General features: G+C 35.8%; 1 protein-coding gene across 1 annotated transcript in view; it reads left to right on the plus strand.

The window, feature by feature from the left end:
* The first annotated feature begins 667 nt into the window (after positions 1-667).
* Positions 668-22,753, plus strand: part of LOC116480680 (ribosomal L1 domain-containing protein 1-like) — a 59,518-nt gene continuing 37,432 nt past the window's right edge. The window contains exons 1-4 of the mRNA XM_058437014.1: positions 668-732; positions 1,114-1,259; positions 7,392-7,517; positions 15,725-15,851. Of these exons, the coding sequence (XP_058292997.1) occupies positions 668-732; positions 1,114-1,259; positions 7,392-7,517; positions 15,725-15,851 (464 nt within the window). The remainder of the gene's footprint in view (positions 733-1,113; positions 1,260-7,391; positions 7,518-15,724; positions 15,852-22,753) is intronic.

Consider the following 22,753-nt stretch of genomic DNA (forward strand, 5'->3'; position numbering starts at 1 on the left):
AGCCAAAATCAACTCAGTCTTAGCTGCTAGTCTTGCTTTGGTCCTGTACCCAAGTTCCTCTAAGACTCAAGTCCTGGCTTATGAAAGCCTACTCAGGGATTGGCACCTGACTTCCAAATCGCAATCTCCAACACTAGATCTTTGCTTCCTGCTGCTAGGTCTGGTTAACCTTAATTTATTGTTTGACTGCTCTCTAACACTGAATAGGATTCTTCTTACTGCTCCTCTCTCCCTTGAGCCTGGACCATATGCTTAGTTGCCTGCCTGAGTCTTCAACTATCAACTATAGCTGGGACTTTTCTATTCTTCTGGCCAAAAGGCCAAACATTGGTGGGTCTCCATTCCTGGAGTCAATCTAAGGAAGGGGCATATTTCTTAGGAAGTTGGGCCTGTAAGACAGCCTTAAGTCTCTCTACCTTGACTTTAACCATGGTTTGTCATACTCAGAAGGAGCTCCTGGGCAGAGGGCAATAATACAGCACCCTCTCCATAGAAGCTAAACATGTGCAAAGTTAGAGCTAAACTGTGGATACCAGAAATGGGTAGAAATGATGGGTATGGTAATTGAAAGGGGCCTAAGAATTCCTGTGTATAATAAATGTTGTCCTATACTAAGTAAAAGTTGCCCTCATAATGGAGAAAACCATTAGGATTACTGTGCTAATGTATGGATGTTGAAGGAAATGAGGAGAAGTCAAAGGCTCTGCCAGTTCTGGCAGAAGATGAAGTCAGGTAGAACAGAAGCCTGGAATTTATAGATTAGGTTGCTAATATGTTCTAAAATTGTGTTTGTATCCCTTTTGCTCTCCCTTGGTATTTAGCAAGTTCCAGTGGTCTCTGCTGTGTTAATGGAACCATAAAAGGGGATTCCCCCTTCATGTCACCCTTTAAGTCATAGGATAAAATGATCATCAGTGTCTCCTTAGAGTACTGGAAGAGGAACATGAAGGGATGGAGCCTCGTGGGGAAGGTGAAAATGACAGGAAAAGAATTACAGTTAGGGCCTCCTGATTTCCTTTGAGAGAATATTCTTGAAGATTCTAGGCTCTGCTTATTAAAGCAAACAACCCCTCCTTCATGTCTGCCTTATCCTTGGGTCCTCACTGTTCCTAGTCTGGTATATCCCGCCAGAAACCATTTAAGTCTGAGAGCGAATCAGCGAAATGCAGTGGGCGGTAGTGTAGTAGAGAGAAGACGTGGCCTGAATCAGGAACAGGCACAATCACGGGTCTGTTGTGCCATTTCACAAATGTTCTTGGGTAAGTTAGTTAACCTGTCTCTTTCTATTCTAATATGTAGAATAATATACAATCTTTTTCATACGGTTATCGTAAGGAATAAAAGGGGTGAGGATGGAAAGTGCCTTCAGCTATCTAGCACATAGCATGAACAAAAAATGTTGGCTGTTATTATTTCCCATATATAAAAATTGCCCAGGGAAGTTGTGATGTTTTGTGCACAAAAATCTCTGAATCGGCATCCTGCAAGTACAGATGGAAGTTACTGGGAAATGAAAGTGTACTCTCTCCTGTCATGTTCTTTCATTTGGAACTAGCTTCTTCCACAGTAATCTCATATTGCCATCAAAGTAACTCAAGAAAATGAGATTTGCTAGCAGCCCAGATACTCCATAATTCCATTTACAGAAGGTACATGCCAACATCTCTTAGGGTGGGTCCTAATATGTGTCTGGTACACCTTAGGTTACTGTGATAAGTAATAATTAGGCACCCCTCCAGACCCCAAAGGCATTCACAATCTAGAGGAAGAAACAGGCAAACACCAGCTGATTATGACCTCATATATAATGGTTGTATGTAGTAACAGCAGTACTGAGAAAATTCAGCCAGAGCACAAGGGAGAGAGAGACTGGTTCTGACCTTTGGGAGCAGAAGAGATGAAAACAGAGGTTACTTTTTCTTGTGAGCTTGCAATATTATTTTGGATGACTAGATGAGAGAAAGGGAAACAGAAAACAATAAGCTCAAGTAAAAATATCTACCACATAGCAATGGATAATTTACGGAAATAATAACAGAAGAAAGTTATTAACATCAGCCAGATTTACGAGGCTCCCAATTATTTCATTGGAGTTAAACCTGTGTGAAGACACGGGGGTCATGCTTGAGGGTCTGCAAATAATGCAGTGAAAGTGAGAAGCCTTACTTATGTTATTCAGACCTAAAACAACAAGGAATTTATGAATATGCATCACCTTTAAAAAAAGAGAATTGGATTGGCCTTAATGCTACTAACAAAAAATGTTGATGACATTTATTCTATGTTAAAATATGGGAGAATTTTTTTATACAAAGTTAGAAGAACACTAAAAAGTACCATAAAATATAATGCATCAAAATGAGTGATAGTGCATATCCAAGAGCCTAAACTGAAAAGTACTCAACTGTGTCTTGACAGAATCAGTTTATAAGGAACAAATATATTCTCTTTGCAAAGGACAGATGTGTTATATACATAACAATTTGAGATTCTGTTCCTGTGACAGGTAAAAGGTTAAGTCTCTTGGTCTGAGAGTGAAAAGCTTTGAGCATATTTTCAATGTTTCCTTTATCTGAAAGCCACCCACATCTGTAATAAGCAGCACACCTACCTGTCTCATTCACCATATTTCTCACTTCAAAACCTTGTATGATCTGGCAGGTCAGGGACACTGCCACTGGCTCCCGTACTAACTAGGAACTTCAACCTGACAATCACATAATGGATGCGGCGAGGCACTCTGGACATTTTCAGATACTTGTTTCTGATACCTTTGTTAAATAACTATCTCAGAGTCTTTACTCAGCTATTTTTTGCAACTGCCTGGAACCCTCTTCTACTTTATTAAGATCATCTGCTTTCAACGCTGATGCATAATTCCAGGTCTTTTCTCTTTCTGACTGATTGCTTCTTTTGTCAGCTTTAATTAATGATGCCTGGTGGATTTTAAAACTGTTTCCATAAAGATTTCCGTCTTTCTCACCCAGCAAGTAAAATGCAGCTTCTTTCTGGAATATAACCTTAATGAACCAAAGCCATCTCAGATCAGTAGCCCTGAGTTCCTTCAATGGGCTCCTAGTAATTTACTGTTTTTAGGAACTTACACACACTCTCCTAGACATTTGCCAATCTCCTTTGCCAATATTTTCGGTGCTTCCTTTATCTGAAAGCCATCTGTCTCCAACTGGTCTTTGTAAAACTTCCTCGTGTCTCTGAAATATACCACAGCTCTGGTGGCAAAAGCTTCAAAAGCAGAGTCGAGTATATGAGACACGAGCCTAAGAAAGCTGGAACAGCTCAGCTCAGAAAAGCAGGTGGCAGAACGGTTTTCTCACCTTTGCACTCTAACATCTGAAACATGAAGACAAAAGCCAGCCTAGAACACACCACCAATTCCTTTGAGCACACCCACATGAAATTCCCTATACCTGAGCTTAGCTGTACACTCCCTTCACAAAAACTGTGATTTATCTAAAAAGAAGCCAAACAGCAGAAACACCTAAGCTGCTAATATGTAGGGAATCACTTGTCGTCAGGAGCAAACCCTTTGGGAAATAACCACATGTCTCCCAGAGGCAGATACAATGATTCAGCAGATGAAGAAGCCAGAAAGGCAATATTTAGGAAAGCAAGAATCATTAGAAACTTGGGGAGAAAATACAACTTTGCAGGGAACTTACATAAGAAATTTAAGGCACAAAAAGATGATTGCCAGAGTCAGCCAAACAGGTACATTTTTCCTAAGTCTCTTGAATATTTCTTGGAGAACTAACAAGGTAACTCCAGTGGCATTCAAATTAGACTGGCTGGTGTTTTCAGGGTGTTCTGAGGGCCCTGTTCTGATTTCACCTCAATGTATTATTTATTTTGTGTCGTTTTATATCTGAATTTACGTCAAATTTATACAATCACTAATATTCTGAAATATCTAAGAAGTTGAGGAGAAAGTGTCTTAGTTCTCCGGATCTTGAAAGTATTACCACCAAAAAAATTGTACTTCAGAGTTCTTATTGTCCATAGTCCTAAGAATTCATTTTATTCTCATATTTTCCACATAAAGACACTAGCAACACAAAGCAGACAGAACCATAAATTTATAAGTTTGAATGGACACTTCAATTATTGCTGAATTTTATTAAAATACAAATCTATGGCATAATACTGTACATACATGAGATAAGACTTTATAATTCACAATACCATAGAGGATTTTGAGTGAGAGGTTTGAGTAATTCTGTTAAATAATTTCACTTTGCAGAGAAAGACACTAACATCCAGAAAAGTAGTGACTTCTAGTGAAACACTGGCTGGAAGCAGGGATGCAATTTAAGCACAGGTCACAGAACTCAAAATGCATGTTCATTTTCAACTAAGCGTGAATCTACCCTGAATGGCCACACTGGCCTCTATCATATGCTCTCTCTCAGCACGTCACATCCTATCACAGGCTGCTCATATTTCATTAAAATAAAGGCTCTTGTTTCTGGTCCTTTTTCTCAAGGGGAGAGCATCCTTTCCCCAATACTAGATCTGAAGAGAAAAACTCTTTTCTCAAACCTAAACCACAATCAATGAATGCTATACTCTCCAGGCTACTTCTTTACACTACCAAATAATAATAATTAAGATTAAAAGAACTAAAGCAGTTTAATAAGTAATGCTTTACAGTTATTAAAATAGTCACCCTACTCATAACTGGACCAAAATGATATTTTCAGTGCATAGATTTGTTGCTAATGGATAGGAACATCCAAACATGTTATGAAGCACAGATAGACACATCAACAGGCAGGGTGAATAAAGACGGCCAGGGTGGGCCCAATAATGCATTTGTTTAAATTGAATCTGTATACATAAGACATACTTTGTCTGACTTCCTCGTCTAGGTGTATGCCCTGACTTCAACATTCCATCAAAAATTGCAGCAAAACCGTCCGCAGGAAAAGGCAATCACTGACTTGAGGACAAGTTAACAAGACAATATAACTATTATTCGAATGGCTTCGTATCAGGAAAAGTGTTTGAAATGACTCCCCTGCAAACTCGGATTGGGCAAGGTTGAAAATCATGCAATCAAATATAAATTCACACATTTCACCCCTGACAGAGTAAAGAGATTGATGTGGAAAATAGCTTATTCTCACATTATTCCCTCTTCTGTGATCACCAAGTCAGCACTGGATACCTCGCTACCACAAGACGGGAGGAAAGGGGAAGTTCTGTACAATGCTGCTTAGATGCTGGAAGAGGTAGTCAGCAGGTGGGGTGCCCAAGGGGACTGAAGAAGATCAATGGAAGTACAGGTTTACGGATGTGCAATTTGTGCTTTAAGAGAGAAACTAGAAGAAAGAAGAGATTTACTAAACTAGCTAATAAGGAGGGGCAAAATGGGAAGGTTTGGTCAAGAGCTGGCAGAAATCAGTGCTTTTCCATGATTGGAAGGCCAGCGTTCTAGATTCTAGATAACTCTGTTGACAAAGTTAAAAAAAAAAAAAAAAAAGTTTTGATAAACATGTCCAACTCCAAACTACCAAAAGGACAAGACTCGTTTTAATGAGGCCCCTATTTCTTACAGGATGGTCTCTGTCATATTCTGATTCTCTACAGACAATCTAGTCTATATTTTTGGAGACATTCCCAAATAGTAATCCCCAGTTTTCCTTGATAACCCTGAGTGTAAAAGTATGCATGCTAAGATCTGTTCCTTGAAAATGTTTACTGCCATATATGTGTTTATATTAAGAGTTTTAAGTATTTACAATTTCTTGAAGAGTTCTAAGACTTTGAATCATTTCTCCATTTTAGTCTTGTTCTTCTTGTACAGACTTCCTTTTTCCCCTAAATTTCTCTAAATGTGATCAGATCAATAAAAAATTTAGCTTTTTTTTTTAAGAGATGGGAAGTCATATACTGTTAGTTCTTTATTGGATTTATAAATCTATCCATAAAATAAACAAAATCAGTGGTTTTCTACTTAGGATGCACTATAATATCACATGGGGAGATTTTAAAATGTATCAATACCTGGGCCTCACCCCCCGAGATTCCAACTTAATTGGCTGGAGTGATGCTCAGGCATTGAAATTTCTTAAAAACTCTCCAGGTACCCACAAAGAATGTATAACCAAAGCTAAGAATTTCTGTCATATCTCTGTTCTTCACTATCTTCTTTCCCTAGGTTCTTTTTTAAAGTTTTATTTATTTTTTATTCTTTGAGACAGGGTCCCAGTTTGTCTCCCAGGCTGGAGTTCAGTGATGCGATCACGGCTCACTGCAGCCTTGACCTCCCAGGCTCAGGTGATCCTCCCACCTCAGCCTACCCAGTAGCTGGGACTACAGGCTTGTGCCACCATGCTCAACTAATTTTTGTATTTTTTGTAGAGACTGGGTTTCACCACATTTTTCAAGCTGGTCTGGAAGTCCTGAGCTCAAGTGATTCCATGCGCCTTAGCCTCCCAAAGTGCTGGGGTTACAGGTGTTGAGCCACCGCACCCAGCCTCCCTAGGTTCCATAGCTAAGAAATTTCTTTCCTCTTTTGGACTTGTTCCATAAGTTTTCTTAAACCTTACATTTATCCCTATTAAGAGTCATCTTTTGACCCACTTTTTCAGATCTTGTTACGGTATTTTTGTCAGTCAATATATTTCCCGTCTGCCTAGATTTGAGGGGATGAGCACTGTGTCTGTTTTATCCTGGCCACTGACAAAAACAGTGGCTAGGTCAAGGCCCAAGACAGAACCCTCTGGCATGTTTTTGTAAAGCTCCCTGTCGTCTTTGGGTAAAATCACTCAACTATTTACCATTATTTCTCTTCCTTGCATTTCCCCCATCTTTTCCATAAGAATATCAAGAGTGATCTTATTGAACATACATTAAAATTCTCTGATCTATCAGGTTAGTGGCCCTGTTGCAAAGGACAGTCTGACATAACTGTTCCATTTTATTCTCAACGGTGAAAATTTTACAATCTTGCTTAAAAAAAAAAAAAACCCAAACCAAAGAATTTTCCAGGAGATTTTTTTTTTGAGACAGATAATAGATTTTCTTTATAAACACTTTTCATTTCTACTTTTTTTTGGAGCCTTAAATTTAATGAACAAATATAATAAAATAGGCTCAACTCTTTCTCCTCTAGAAAGATTTTTTGTGTGTGTGTGGAGGAAGGGAGCTTTTTGTATACCATGCTCCAGGGGGAATGATGGCTACATTCCACCAAGAAGACATTTTTAACTCTCTGCTGAGGAGCTAAAAATGCTGCCTTCTTTGCCAAGAAATGTACTCCACTAAAACTATGAAATGGTCCAGAAACACTGAAAAGATTAGCATTGTTTCACACAGAGATTTATCTCCACACTGTATGAAACTTTGTGCCTTCTATGTGGGTACTACAGGTACATATAGTAAAGAAGAAACAGCTCTAAGTCTGCAGAGAGATGATAATGCCAGAGATGGGGGTGCTAATCGGCGCTGTTGTCGCCATTCATTAGAACAACTTATATCACAGAGCTCATCAAGAGGTGAGAAAAATGTTAAGTATTTATTCAGGAAAGGAAAATTCTATGTATTAGATTATTGGTTTTCTTCTCATCTTTACATTTTTAACTAAAAATACTTTAATGTTTTGCTTTAAAATGGGATGCTTCAAATTAACACATATCTTTTTCCTAAAAAATATTTTTTCTGAAAACCAGATAATAGTAGACAAAGTAATAACCTGCTATTTATTCCAAGATATCTGACATAATTGGTCAAAGATTCACAAAGCCTTATCTGTGGACAGGGAGATAGCCTGTCTCTATAAGAACATTCTCTAACTAAAGCATCTTAAACATTACCTAACTAAAAGTGATCCACATGCAGAGAACACCCTGACGTAATGTGCTGAGAAACTACTGTTTGTCTAAGTGTTTCTGATCATTTTCTTTAGCATACGAAGATGGAATATTTTTGCTCTATTTCTAGTTTTCAGAAATTTATTATGTTTAGCTCTACTTGGTAACCCCCAATGTACTGTCAAAGTGCTTCATGTCAAATATTCAACAACAAAATTATAACACAAATGTCACTTTTAATTAGGTGCAATGTGTGGAACTAATTCTATGCTCATGATATTAAAAATGCAAAGTCACTCCAAAGTATCACAAAATGCTCATAAAAACATTTCCTTAGCCTGCTGCACTCATTATCTAGAAATCAATGAGCCACACCCTTAGGCTTTCCAAAGCAAATGTTTCAGTACTCTATTTTCTAATTATGTTTCTGTGGTAAACCAGATTCTCATGAGAAGTTCCTGGTCTGAGCACAGTGGCTTACACCTGTAAACCCAGCACTTTGGGAGGACAAGGCGGGTGGATCACTTGAGCCCAGGAGTTCGAGGCCAGCCTGGGCAACATGGTGAAACTTGTCCCCACAAAAATTAGCTGGGCCTAGTGACACATGCCTGTAGTCCCAGCTACTCAGGAGGCTGAGGTGGGAGGATCACCTGAACCTGAGAAGTTGAGGCTGCAGTGAGCCACAATTGCCCCACTGCACTCCAGCCTCCAGCCTGGGTGACAGAGTGAGACCTAGTCTCAAAAAAACAAAAAAACAAACAAACAAAAAAAAAACCCACACACACAAAAAGAAAAGAAAAGAAAAGAAAGAGAAGTTCTTCATTTACTACTGAGACTTGTGCAGGAATTTTTAGATCCTATGTCAACTATAAAAATTCCCATTCACATTGCACAAAATTACAGATCAATATGTATGATTTCCAGTTGCCTGGAATAACGTAAATCCACATCTAAATGACCAGCAAAAATAAATATAGTCCTGATCAGTCATCATGTCTGTATCCATAGGGCAGGAAACTGTAAAATTCAAAAGAAAGGAGAGACATTCCTCTTGAAGAGTTTTGGGAGGAAATTAAACCAGAGTGAAATGGGTAAGAAAGTGTGACCAGAGGGATATTGAAAGGCTAGGTCACTCTGCCACGGAGGCCAAACATTGCAGGATTCTTCCCTTTGTTAGAAGCCAGGGACATCTTCTCAAATGATTTCCGAAATAAACTCAATAGTAAAACTTGACAGAATGCTTTACAGCAGTGTAAGAATTCCTAATAGGAATAGTTTTTTCTTTTTTCTTTTCTGTTTTTTTTTTTTTTTTTTTCGAAAAAAGAGGACTTAGGATGAAGAGTTAGGGTATTTCATTGGGAAAAGTCTAGCTATTTGTGAAATTAAGCTCTTTTTCTGGCTATAGTAGAATCCAAATATTAAGTAGAGCTGGAACTACCCTAGAGATCATCTCATATGAGCCTTTGTTTTATAGAGGCATTAAGTAACAATTCAATGATTCACAGTTAGTTGGAAAGTTGGGAGCAGATTCTAGCCAAGAGCTCTTCCTCCTGCATCACACCATGGTCCTGCCACTCACTCTCTTCGTTTCTCTTGAACACTTCTATAATTACGTAAGAAACAACACATGGGTCTATTTATGAAAAACATGTAAAGAAAATCGATTATCACTGAACTGGTTTAAGTAGGGCCTTTGATAAAGAGGGCATAATTGTCTTCTAGTGTCTGAAGGACTAGCTTTGGAGGAGGCAGTAGATTCATTTTCTTTCTCTTCAGTTAGAGTCCTGTGGCTCAAGATTTTGGATCAGGATAAGGGGTGTTTCTAATAATGACAAGGAAAAGAAAGAGACATTTATTAAATCCTCACTATGCCAATACCACCCTAATCACTTTACATGTTTGCCTTGTTTAATCTTCAGAAGAATGGTGAAATAGGTTTTATTATTCCTATTGTAATGATATAAGAAGCCTTATACACTGCTGGTAGGAATGTGTAGCTGCTTTGGAAAACAGTGTAGAAGACTCTCAAAAGGTTAAATATAGTTACCATTTGACCTAGCCATTCCACTCTAAGATATATACCCCCCAAAACTGAAAACACATGTCCACACACAACTTGTACATGAATCTTCCCAGCAGTAATTATTCATGGTGGGCAAAAAGTAGAAACAACTGAAATGTCCTACAGCTGATGAATAAACAACATGTATATATCTCAATGGAATATTACTCAGCCATTAAAAGAATGAAATACTGATGCATGCTACAACATGGATGAACCTTGAAAACATTATGCTAAGTGAAGGAAGTCAGAAACTAAACACCACATAATGTATGATTTTACTTATGTGAAATTTGCACAATAAGCAAATGTGTAAAGTAAAAACATACAACACTAGTCACCCATAGGACTGGGAAATGGAGGGGTTTCCAGGGTAATGGAGAGTGCCTACTAATAGGAGTGGGGTTCTTTTTGGAGGATGAAAAAGCTCTGGAATTAGATAGTAGTGATGGTGACACAACTCTGTAAACATACTAAAAACCACTGAATTGTATACTTTAAATGAGTCAAATGTATGATATGTAAATTATATCTCAATAAAGCTATTAAAAAGAAGAAGATATGGAGAGTGAAGCTCAGGAAATGTATGTAATTCATCCAAGATTAAAAATTTATTGGCTGACTCAAAATGCAATTACTTGGCAATTTAATACATTATCAGCTTACTACCCTTATGAAACAGAAAATGAACAAACTTTCATAGAAGAACAAACTCAAATATTATCATGTAGCCACTGCTTAGGCTTCAATGCAGCAATTCATTAACATATAGTTGCTCTTCCACTCCCCACACTGCCACTCTAGAAGTTTCATTTCATTTTGATAATAAAATTATTCCACCAACGCTTATATCCTAATCCTGAACACATCTTTAGCAGGATGTGGGAGGTATCAGATTTTTAAAGAAGTAAGGCTCCATTCTTTACAGAAGGTTTTTGAAAAATTGGCAAACAGGTTTATGTTTATGATATTTAAATATCAAAATTATTAATAGAGGCATATTTAGCCACAGGCTGGCACTATTAATCTTTTATGAGAACATCTTTCACCTAAATATTCACAAGTAACATTTAAAATACTTTCAAATTTTTTATAATTAAAGAGCAAAAATTATTCAATTATTTTATATATTTTTTTCAACTAAAAAGTATTTCCCAGTAAATCATGTGAGGTATGTACTTAAACTATTTTCTCAGAGAAGAACAGGTAATTAAAGAAAAAGGAAGCCAGTTTAAGCAAACAAACTCGATTTATTCCTTGGAAATTTTATAGACTGTTTATGAATACATAAGTTGGAGAAACCTAATAAATATGGAGCTACAAATCATTGAAAGGCAAAGTAACTGAACTTACATAAACACAATGTGAAATTACTAAGACAAAGTTAAATTTAATATTTCAAGATAAAATGGAAAAAACATATAAAAACACTTTTTTTTTTTTTTGAGATGGGGTTTTGCTCTTGTTGCCCAGGCTAGAGTGCAGTGGCACAATCTCGGCTCACTGCAACCTCTGCCTCCTGGGTTCAAGTGATTCTCCTACCTCAGCCTCCCAAGTAGCTGGGATTACAGGCATGCACCACCATGCCCAGCTAATTTTGTATTTTTAGTAGAGATGGGGTTTCTCCATATTGGTCAGGCTGGTCTCGAACTTCTGACCACAGGTGATCTGCCCGTCTCGCCCTCCCAAAGTGCTGGAATTACAGGCATGAGCCACCGTGCCCGGCCTAAAAACTTTTCAAAAATATGTAACTTAGCACCATACATGCTTGAACTGTGTATTGTCTATAAATGTGTGAAGAAACTATGAATTAAGTAAAAATGTGGAGAAGCCCTCATTTGTGAATTTTGAGTATCAAATTTCTGAAAGAAAATGGAACAGCAATAATTAGGCTGTACTCATTTAAGTATGGGTGTCTGATATTCTACAAATCTACAATTTTCAACTAAAATAGCAAAATCACATTTTACATACTGGACTCTCTCTCCTTCTATTCCAACCAAAATTTTCACCTGACCAGTCTCTTGTTTACCATGATTACTGATTCACACACAAGGAAATTCTAGCCTGGTTTCCAATCCCAGCTCTGTCATTTACTACATGGGTGAACTTTGGCAGATTTTGCTTTAAAATGCAGCTTTAAAATAAAGCCAACATTAAGGCGAGAATAAATGAGATGGTGCAATGAAAGAACTTCAGCATAATATATTACATCACTCAATATACACTGGTTATTGTGATTTGTTATTGCACACCATACATTAATAAAAGATAAGGCTAAAATGCAATACTGAGACAGACTTGTCTTTTTGATATTCTAATATTTCTTTGTGGTCACATACAAAGTGGTGTGTGCATGTATGTGTGTGTGTATATATACACACACATATATATGAGAAGTATATATAGGACCACTATATATATATATCACTTTTAGTGTGTGTGTGTGTGTGTGTATATACATATATATATACACACACCACTTTTAGTGTGATATATATATACACACCACTTTTAGTGTGAATATATATATACACACACTACTTTTAGTGTGAATATATATATACACACCACTTTTAGTGTGAATATATATATACACACACACGCATATACACACACAGACACATACACCACTTTTTATTATATACTATATATATATTAAAAGTGGTATATATGTATATAGTGGTCCTATATGCCATTTTTTATCTCACACTGAACAGGTGTTGAACATAATATTTCTTTTCCAGTTATAAACTTTTACTAATATTAAAGACTGGCTATCAACACATTATCAATTAGTCACATCCTTTTGTTTATCAGATTGGAAAATGAATCCATGCCAATGAAACCCATTCGGTTACCGAACTGACCGTGCCTCACATATGGAGCTGTGGGCTCATGGACATCAAGCTTTACAAGTTAATTGAATGGCCAAAGATAACTTCTATAATAATCTATTTATCTGTGTATAATTTCATTCCCCAACTTTAGACTTAGTGATAGAGAAAATAGGGACCAGAATCAGAGTTGAATAGTTTTCCTCTTTTAGATGGGGAAATATTTACAATAATCTTCCATGTCAGTCTACAAAGCTTTTTGGCTTTCCTTGGTTTCCAGCTAGTCAAATCAGAAAAATCACAGAAATGGTGGGATATGAAGCATTTGAGCATTAAGGAACTTACAATATCACAGGGGAAATGTGTTTTTACAGCTCTTTTTTGTTATTTTAGTTGGACAGAAATTCGTCATTTTGGGTAACTGTGTGGGCCTCAGCTGTTCAATTACACAACTACACATTAGGGGAGCTATGCTTGGTAAATTAAGTTAGATAACCATGACAATAAATAAACCACAATGATTTCTTGCACGTCAATACTTTCTGCCATCATGCAATACTTTGCATTTTCCAATAATATCAATGCGGTATCATGTTTAAACAGTTTTATACTATTTTTTTTAAACAAAAAAACCCTAGCAATTCACTGTCTCCTAGTACAAAAATAGAGAATGTCAGAATCAGTTGACTTGAGTAGAAGAAATACACATTTGAGGCGGTTCAGATATTAGGCTGTTGGAGGACAATCACCCCCGTGGCTGGTCAGTGATAAGCACAGGATAGACGCTGATGTTGACTTTAGTAACAATACCCAAAGCCCTGCTCCTACTGCAACCCTACCAGAAAAGAGAACAAAGAACCACACAGACCAATAGCTGGGAGTGGGAGGAAATGGAATAGCACAGAGTAGAGAAGTAATCTAATAAAGAAGCCAAAGAATAAAAAACAAACAAAAAACAAGTATAAAATAATAACGTTTACAGAGAGAACAAAACTTGAAAAAAGTGCAGTTAATAAAATTAAAAGCAGTCATCCTTTCCCACATCCCCCAAACAAACCCTTTTTCTCATATTTTTCCCTGACTTGCACTTCTCTGACTTTCTAGGATATGTCTTTTATCTCCCCTGGTGCCCTTATTATTTCTTCACAGCACTGATTTTTAAAAACCACATTGAAACAATATCAATATTAGCACTGCTCTAGCATTTTGACATATGTTGTCTCATTTGACATTTACAAAAAAGACCCCAAATCACACCATACAGATAACTCGCACTGACAAAAAATAGTAATAAATGCAATTAGTTTGAAATTCCAAACAATACAGAAAAATGCAAAAAGCAAATTACAAGCCAATTGGTCCCTATTTTCAAGGAAAACAAAGCCAAGAGTTCTTGTGCATAGTTCCAGAAAACAAACAAACAAAAACGTATATACACAGATATACAGTATGTATGTGTGTGTGTATTATCTTTTTGTTACTGTTATTACTTTTAAGAAGATATTCTGTATAAACCACTTGGCATCATTTTTCCAGTTACTGTTATACAGTATACTGGTCCATGCTGAAGGTCTTCCCATGCAGATATATTTATACTTATTAATGGCTGCCTGGTATTCAGTTGCATGGGTGTACCAACAGTCATTTGTTGAATGCCTTATAGGAGGACAAAGCTGAAATGATGATTGTTTTACATTATCATGAGGGATTCTTTTTATGAGGATATCCACTGGATACATTCCTAGTAGTGAAATTGTTTGATCAAACACTATATACCTTGTGACTACTGAAAAATATTGCCAAATTGCCTTCCAAGAATAACATTTTAAAACCCTGATCATTATTATAAGAAATTACTAATATTTTACCTTAGATACATCAAAATAATTTTTACCCATGGCCTGACAACAAAATACTATACTAAAATGCTAAACAGGACTGGAAAACATACATGCATCAAAGGAATAAGCTGAGATGAAAATGTGCTTTCATTCAATGGAGCTGCCACTAGATATTGGAGCTTTCCTATACCGCACATAAAGGCCCTAGAGAGAAGAGTTACTAAAAGGAGCCAAAAGCAGATTAATAATAATATTAATATTTGATAAGGAGTCATTATCAGTGAAAGCCCTTGTATGCTTAGAATTTATTTCAGGGAAATTTAATAGAAAAAGTTTTAGAGAAGGAGACTTAGATCTTATCAGATAGAGTGGCTCTAATTTAGCATTTCAAGTGATGCTTATGACAGACATCAAATAAAACTTGGAAATAAAGATTTTCAGAAGTTCAAGGCAAAGACTAATTGAATGATCTGCAAGCAGTTAAGCACCACTGCAATCCTCTTTGCAATTACCTAGCAGTGCTGAAATCTCAGGATAGCACTTTGGCATCGATAGTCCTCATGCTATTATTTGAGACTAACTCAAGGTCAGAAAAAAAGTCCTCTGATAATTTATATCATCACATAGATTTCCAGTAACAATTCAGCCTTCAGCGAAGAACTAAGCCATCACAAAACATTGTAGTGCTAAATAATTTACTGTATTCATTAGGAGAATTCAGGGGCATCTTAATGTGTTCAGATAAAGTTTTCTGTGATTAGAAAAGTTCTGGAAATGCTTGATTTAATAAAGCTGAATAGAGTTGGGTTTTTGTTTAGTTTTCTTTTTTAGCTATAGGACTTCTCAGAGCTCTATTTCAGAGAGTGAGATATAGTTGCATCATTTTATAAACTTATCAGAACAGTAAATTCTTCTCCTATTAAAATAATTCATTTATGTTTTAAGAAGCAAACTGTTACTTTCAACAGAGACTGGGTCATGCAACAGCAACCGCACCAGCATTAAGGATAGGATTATGTCTTACTCCATCCCTACTGCTCACACATTTCTTGACACATGGTAGTAATTGACTCAATATCGGGTGAATGAACAACTTATCATAATAAAGAAAACCTGAGATTTTAAACTTATACAACATTTGTAAAATCATAGCATTCATTGCTTATGACGGCATCCTCTTCTACGTGGAGCTCAAAGATTCAGGAAAACAACCTGAAACACCTGATAACAAGGGCAACAACCTACAGTTCCCCCGTCCTTCCCCACATGCAGCTGTAAGGTAGGAATTATTTCATGCATAAGTAACAGAACACACACTTGAGAGTATTTTGAGCGCAACTGAAGAATATTTCATGATATCAAAGAATATGCACAGAATATCAAATAAAAAAGGATACAAACCTGAATATAAAACATGATTCCAATTTTGTAATATCCACAGACATGTCTATAGACACCCACAGACATTCACACTCATGTATTTATATAGAAAAAATTCTGAAAGGAAATGCCTAAAAATATGTTAATAGTGATTTTTGTCTGAGTGATGGATTACCATTGTTTTTTCTTTGTATTTCTATTTTCTAAAAGTGTACAAATAACTACATCAAGAACTTACATTTATTCATTTTATAAAGAAAATCCAGGATATAAATCTATTTCCTAATGCTTCAGAAACTTCCAGATGCCCAAGTATTCTTTGTCTTAGGAATTATATTCTATATTCAAATACAAGAGTATAAGTCAGGATTTTACATTCACTAAGATGATCAGAAGACATAATCGAGGCAATAATGCGCATCTCAAATGTGATCCTATCATGAAGATAATAAAAAGGTGAGCATGAAGGACCCCTTAAGAAAAGGACGACTTTCCTATCCTGTTCATTTAGGAGCACTAGGTAATGCAATTCACTGAATGAATGACTAACATGACTTCTCAACCTCAAGTACACAGGCTGGGGGTTAGGAGATTGAAGCATAAAAACCCAAGGGCAAATGTGGACATCTTCCTAGAGTGCTGGTTTAACTTAGGGAGGGTGAATGGTAATATGACTTGGCAAATTATCCTTCTATGAAAACAACGACATATGACAGAGTGGAATGCAATGTTTACATGAACTTTTTGAATAAACAGGCTAGGTGCAGTGGCTCACCTCTGTAATCTCGGTACTTTGGAAGGCCAAGATGGGAGGACTGCTTAAAGCCAGGAGTTCAAGACCAGCCTGGGCAATAAAATGAGATCCTGTTTCTACAAAAAAAAAAAAAAAAAAAAAAAAAAATAGCCAAGCATGGTGGTGCACACCTGTAGTCCCAGCTACTTGGGAGGCTGAAGCAGGAGGATTGCTTGAGCCCAGGAGTTCGAGGCTGCAGTGAGCTATGATCACACCACTGCACTCCAGCCTGGGCAACAGAATGAGACCCTATCTCTAAAAAATAATAAATTAATAAATTAAATAAATATTTCCAAAGAAATTTCAAGCTTGCTACAGTTAGTAGCAGATAGAAATTCACTATCCTTCAGCAGTTTTTCAAAAAGTCCAGGTAGTGCAGGAAAGGGACAGGAATACATACTTACAGAGAATGGACATGCTCAAACTTTATGGAGATAGTGCTTCCATGCACAGGCAGACTTAGAGATCTTTACGGCATTCTAATGCCAGAGGGCAGGACCAACATTCTTTAGATCACTGAAGTCACTCTGAAGAGAAGGCTGCCAAGAAGAGGGAAAGGATGAAAGATGCCTCTGCCTCCCTCTGGAAGTGGGGGTCAGTGATAGGAACAGTGGGTTGAATCAAAGGAAAAACAAATTTCCCAGCTTATATTAAAAACTTAAAAAAGATGTTCCCCTTCCTGTGTCCATGCGTTGTGCACATGTACCCTAAAACTTAAAGTATAATAAAAATAAAATTAAAAAAAAAAACTTAAAAAAATGTACAATAAAACAGTTAAGATTGGGTGATTTTAAGATCTGTGATTTCATACTTCGGCCTCTAGCAATTGTGGCCTTTCAAATAGTAATCATACCTGAGTTTTTCTTTTGGTTAAGAATAAGACTGAATAAGAGTTTCTGTAGAATTTAGTGTGTTTTCCAGTATGAATTTAAAACCTAATTATTACATATGCAAGTCTATTGTTTTTTAAATATTCCATACTCATTTTGAAAACAGCACACATCTCTGTGTGTGTATGTATTCACAGAAAAAGGTATAGAAGAATATGTACTACTGTGTGATTAGTAGTTATTTCTAAGTAGTGGGAATGTAGGAGATTTTTATCTTCTTCATTATGTTTTTCTGCATTTAAATTTTTTCTGCAACATTTTTATATTTTAAAATATCTAAAAGAGAAATTATCTATATAATATAAATGTTATCTTGTTAACCCCAAACCTCTAGTCTTACCTATTGAAATGTGTGTCATTCAGGAGCTACCATTCACATCCAATCAGAAATTTAAATAAAATTTATAAAACTTGCTGGCAGCATTGAAAGTAGCAAATTCATTTGAAGGATTTGGAAGAACTAACGCACATATGCCACTATATAGTAATGCTGAATGAAAACAAAGCAATGATATGAATCTCAACTTTTTTATAAAAGCAAATGGATCACACTGATAGCCATCTATGACCATAATCCTTATCAGAAAAATACACATCAACTATGACAGAAAAAGTTTTACCATCTCCCCATTTTATATAAATCCGAGTTGAAAATAATGATTATACTGTAACTATAGTTACTGATCATAGATAAATGTTGCATTTCCTCTTCACTACTGTTCCTTGCATCCATAAATTTTGGCTTCTGTTTGTCACATCAGCTATATAGACATGTTTTAGTCCTATTTCAGAGCTGACAATAGAAGTCTGATTTTACCCCTGTGGGAGAAAAAGCATCTCTAGATCTGTATTATACACAATTTTTCCTACCCCAAATAAAAGCATCTGAACAAAAACCTGTTTTGTAAAGAAAAGCCAAATAGTTTAATTTTGGAACAGTCTACCAGATCAGGAAACAAAACCCAGTTATAAAATTTAGAGGGATTTTTTTTTTCTCCTCAAAGAAGAGAACATATTACTAAGTGATAATTATTCCCACTACCTACCAGTATATCTTCACTAACTAGAGAGCCCTTCTCAAAGACTCTGGCCATATCCCACCGGCCCGTCTGGACACATTTCCACTGGTCTCATGGGACGGAGTCGCTTTTGAAAAAATCTGGTTCTGAAGCAGCCAAGATACACCAAAGACACACGCCATGCTGATAGATATATTCCAACTCCACCTAAAGCAGCGCTTTAAAAGTAAGGGTTTATAATTCCAAAAAGATCATCTCTAACCAATGTACAAAAAAGAAAACAACTGAAAGAGAAATCTTGATTAAACCAAAACAACAGGACTTAGCAGAAACCTCTATGTTTTATTGTTGTTGTTTTAATAATATTTTGTCTTCAACATTGAAGCCAGGAGCTAAGAGAAATGAAGTCACACCTACATGTTTGTTATGAATCTGGTAACTGGGAACTCAGAATAAAATAACAAAGTATTTTTAAGAAGACTTTAATGGAGGAAAAGAGAACAATAAAGTTCCAAATTTGTTCTCGAAAATCATGTTCATAATGGAGTTAATAGAGTTGAAGGAACAAAAGGAGGAGCCTTTAGACATATCAAATGCTCAAAATATGGCAGCCCACACATGACTTGATGATGTAACTTGTATAGAGGATAAATAATAATATAATTTCTGTAGGCACAGCACATTATAACATCCCTTTTTAAGTGATTTTAACTTTTTTGCCTTGGTTACCTAAGAGAATGATCAGGAAATAACGAAAAGTAGGTAGAAACTATTTTCTTTCAGCTAACAAAGAGCTTCATAGAAAACTATAAGCTCCTACTCTGCTATTTTAAACAACATTATGCAATGCCAAAAATTATATGTAGGCACTAACCATATGTTTTTGATAAAGTTTAAGGGGGCAACTTCCAAAATGTAGCTTTACTCTAGTGGTGAGAATACCGAATTTACAGTCAAAATTCTGGATATAAATTGGATTTACAGCCAAAACTCTGAATATGAATTGGATTTACAGCCAAAACTCTGGCTCTGTTATTTCATAGACTGTATCAACCTAAGCCAGTCAATGGACCGTCTGGAGATTCAGTCCTTTCATTTGTAAAATGAAGACCTTGTGTAAAAATTAAATTGGATTACAGGTACTAAATGAAAAACAACAATCATTTTTGAATTCTAGTTGAAAACAATTCAATGACGAATAGAGAAAAGTTTTTCTCCTAAATTAATATGCAAAACTGTTTATGAGCATCTTCCAGCTTCGAAATTGCCAATGGTGGCACATTAAAGGAAAGAAAGCCTGCAAAAAAATCTTCTAGAACACCCACCAAAAAAAGTCACTTCTATTCTTAAGTGAATCCTCTTTATACAGCGTGTGCAATTCTACAATTCTGCATGCCACATAAAACTACTGCTTAAAATATATACTTATTTTAATTTCAAGAAGTGGGGAGAGAGTGAAGAGGGCCTTTGATGCTAACATTTTTGAAAAAAGTTAACATCTTTCTGGAGACTTCATAATTATGGGATTTAATTTGTGGGAAATAAACATGGCAATGAGTAAGAAGCATAAGGGGAATGGCCGATTTCTATCTGGAAAAAGGTAAGATCATCATTCTCTACTGTAACAAGATCTTGCAAGTCCAAATACCTGAATTATGTAGAATAAGCAGCAAAATGCAACACTGAAAGTCAAGGAAAGAATCACAGAAATTATATTTTTCTGTACTCTTGAATTATGTTCTAATTTCTAAAGCAAAATGATTTGGGGATACGAAGTACAGGTGAATGCAAAATATACATACCTACAGACAGACGCACACACACACACACACACACACACACACACACACACACACCAGGTAGCATGAAGAATAGTGGAAAACAAAGTGTTACAGGCTATTAAAACCAACAAGCACAGTAACATAATAATGAATGCTAGCTCCAGTTTGGTCAAGTCAATCTAAAATAAATAAATAAAAACACATAAATTTAGAAAGTTCTTAGAAAGCCCAGGAAGTTCCCACATAAAAATTATATAAATGACTGAGGAAACAGGTAAGCAAAAAAGGATGATAGAGTTATTCTAAAATATTTACCAAAAACATTTACCAAAAACCTAATTGTATATCCCTGTTCTTTCCACAGTAAGGAAACAATAAAACTAAGAAAGAGGTTGCAAATGAACAGATTGAAACATTTTCATGTAATCTATTAATTATCCTGCAGGAAGGACATTCCTAGGATAATATGAACTCAGGTGACTTTGTAAAACTTAAAATATATAATTGGCAAGTATGTAAAAAATAAACTATCATTACCCACTAAGTGAGACTTCCTTTTAATGAGAAATGAAATGCCAGTCTTCATTTGGGCAAACGGAAATGGGGAGAATGAATTCATCATTAATCTTCAAAGAGATGAGTTTCTTTCCTGATATAACATTTATAATAAGAGGTTCTCCAGAGTCCAACCATGAAGCAGTCAACAATTAACATTTTTAAGAAACAAACCTGAAGAGGTTATTAGTCTGACTCAATGGGTTTCTTTTCATGGTCCAATTTCAAGTTCAAAATCAAAACTTCAGAAAATTGCCATTTCTCATACTTCCTGATTTTGTTTGTAACAGTCACATATTTTTCTGCAATGCTAAAAAAATCTGTAGCTATTTCAGTAGGTTATATGATAGATGATTTTAATACAATAGTAAAAACAAAAACTGAATGGAATAAAGAATGACTAATGGAACTTTGTGAAATTACCTTTATAGCACTGTTTCAAATCTGACAGCAAATATTTAAAGACAATTGAGATGAAATAAATGGCTATTCTTTCAAGTGGGTATAGATCATTAATATGAGCCAATTATTGCTGAGAATAAGGAAATACTGTACAAGAAAGATATAAATTTCTGATAATTTTGTTAGCCTGAAAAGGAAGGTGAAAGGAGAAAATGATGTTTTTGAGCTAATCATTTTCATTGACAGAACTACTACTGTGTTTTTTAAAGAGAAAAATTTGATAAATATATTTCATTAACACAAATCATAGAAAACCAAATGGAGTATGTTAGTGGTTAACAGCATAAGCTTTAGGGTCATAAGACCTGGATTACAGTATCTCTGAAACTTAATTTCCTCACATAAAATAAGGATTGTAATATCTACTTTAATAACTATAAGGGCTATTATGAAGTCTGAACAGGCTAGCTAATGAAAAGTATATATTATAATACTGTTATTGGCGTATGAACACGGTGGTTATTTTTATTGTCATTATTGTTGATATTTTTCAAAGAAAAGGCAGCTGTTCCCAAACACGATCTCATCTTTATTAGCCAAATTTTCTAAATATATGGAACTAAAGCCTCCTCTAAGATTTATTTTATTTACCAATATTTAACAAGCTGAACTTGGTTGTCCTAGGAATTGCTTCAAATTTAAGTAATAAAAACATCATAGCAACTGAATGATTTTTTTCCTTAAAAAAAAGTGTACTGTCATGCACCACATAACATTTCAGTGATAAACCACATATACGATGGTGGTTACATAATATTATAAAACCACATTTTTATACTTTTTTCTATGTTTAGATAGATTTAGATGCACAAATACCATTGTGCTACAACTACCTACAGTATTTAGTACAGTAACATGCTGCACAGGCTTGTAGACTAGGAGCAATAGGCTACACACTGTATAGCCTAAGTGTGTAGTAGGCTATACCATCTGGGTGTGAGAAAGTACACTCTGTGATATTCGCGTGACAAAACTGCCTAACTATGCATTTCTCAGTACTTATCCCCATTGTTAAGTGACACATGACTGCATATTAAGAGGATTAGCTGACTCATTTCTGGGTTTTGAGAGTTTTCGAAATCCTAAAATCAAATTACAGAATTACATGTCAGCTAAAAATTTTCAAAGTCATCCAGTGAAATACATTTCTTTACTACGAGGCTATCATGAAACTGAAACACCAAGAAGTGGAGACACTCCTATCTTAGATACCTCTTTTTATAGGCTGGTAGCATATAAAGAGACAGTCAACTATGTTGGTCGAAATCATCCTTCAAGGTTCAGTTCAAACACAATCATCT

Source organism: Hylobates moloch, unplaced genomic scaffold (genome assembly GCF_009828535.3).
Source record: "Hylobates moloch isolate HMO894 unplaced genomic scaffold, HMol_V3 SCAFFOLD_3, whole genome shotgun sequence".
In the NCBI taxonomy this organism is placed as follows: domain Eukaryota; kingdom Metazoa; phylum Chordata; class Mammalia; order Primates; family Hylobatidae; genus Hylobates; species Hylobates moloch.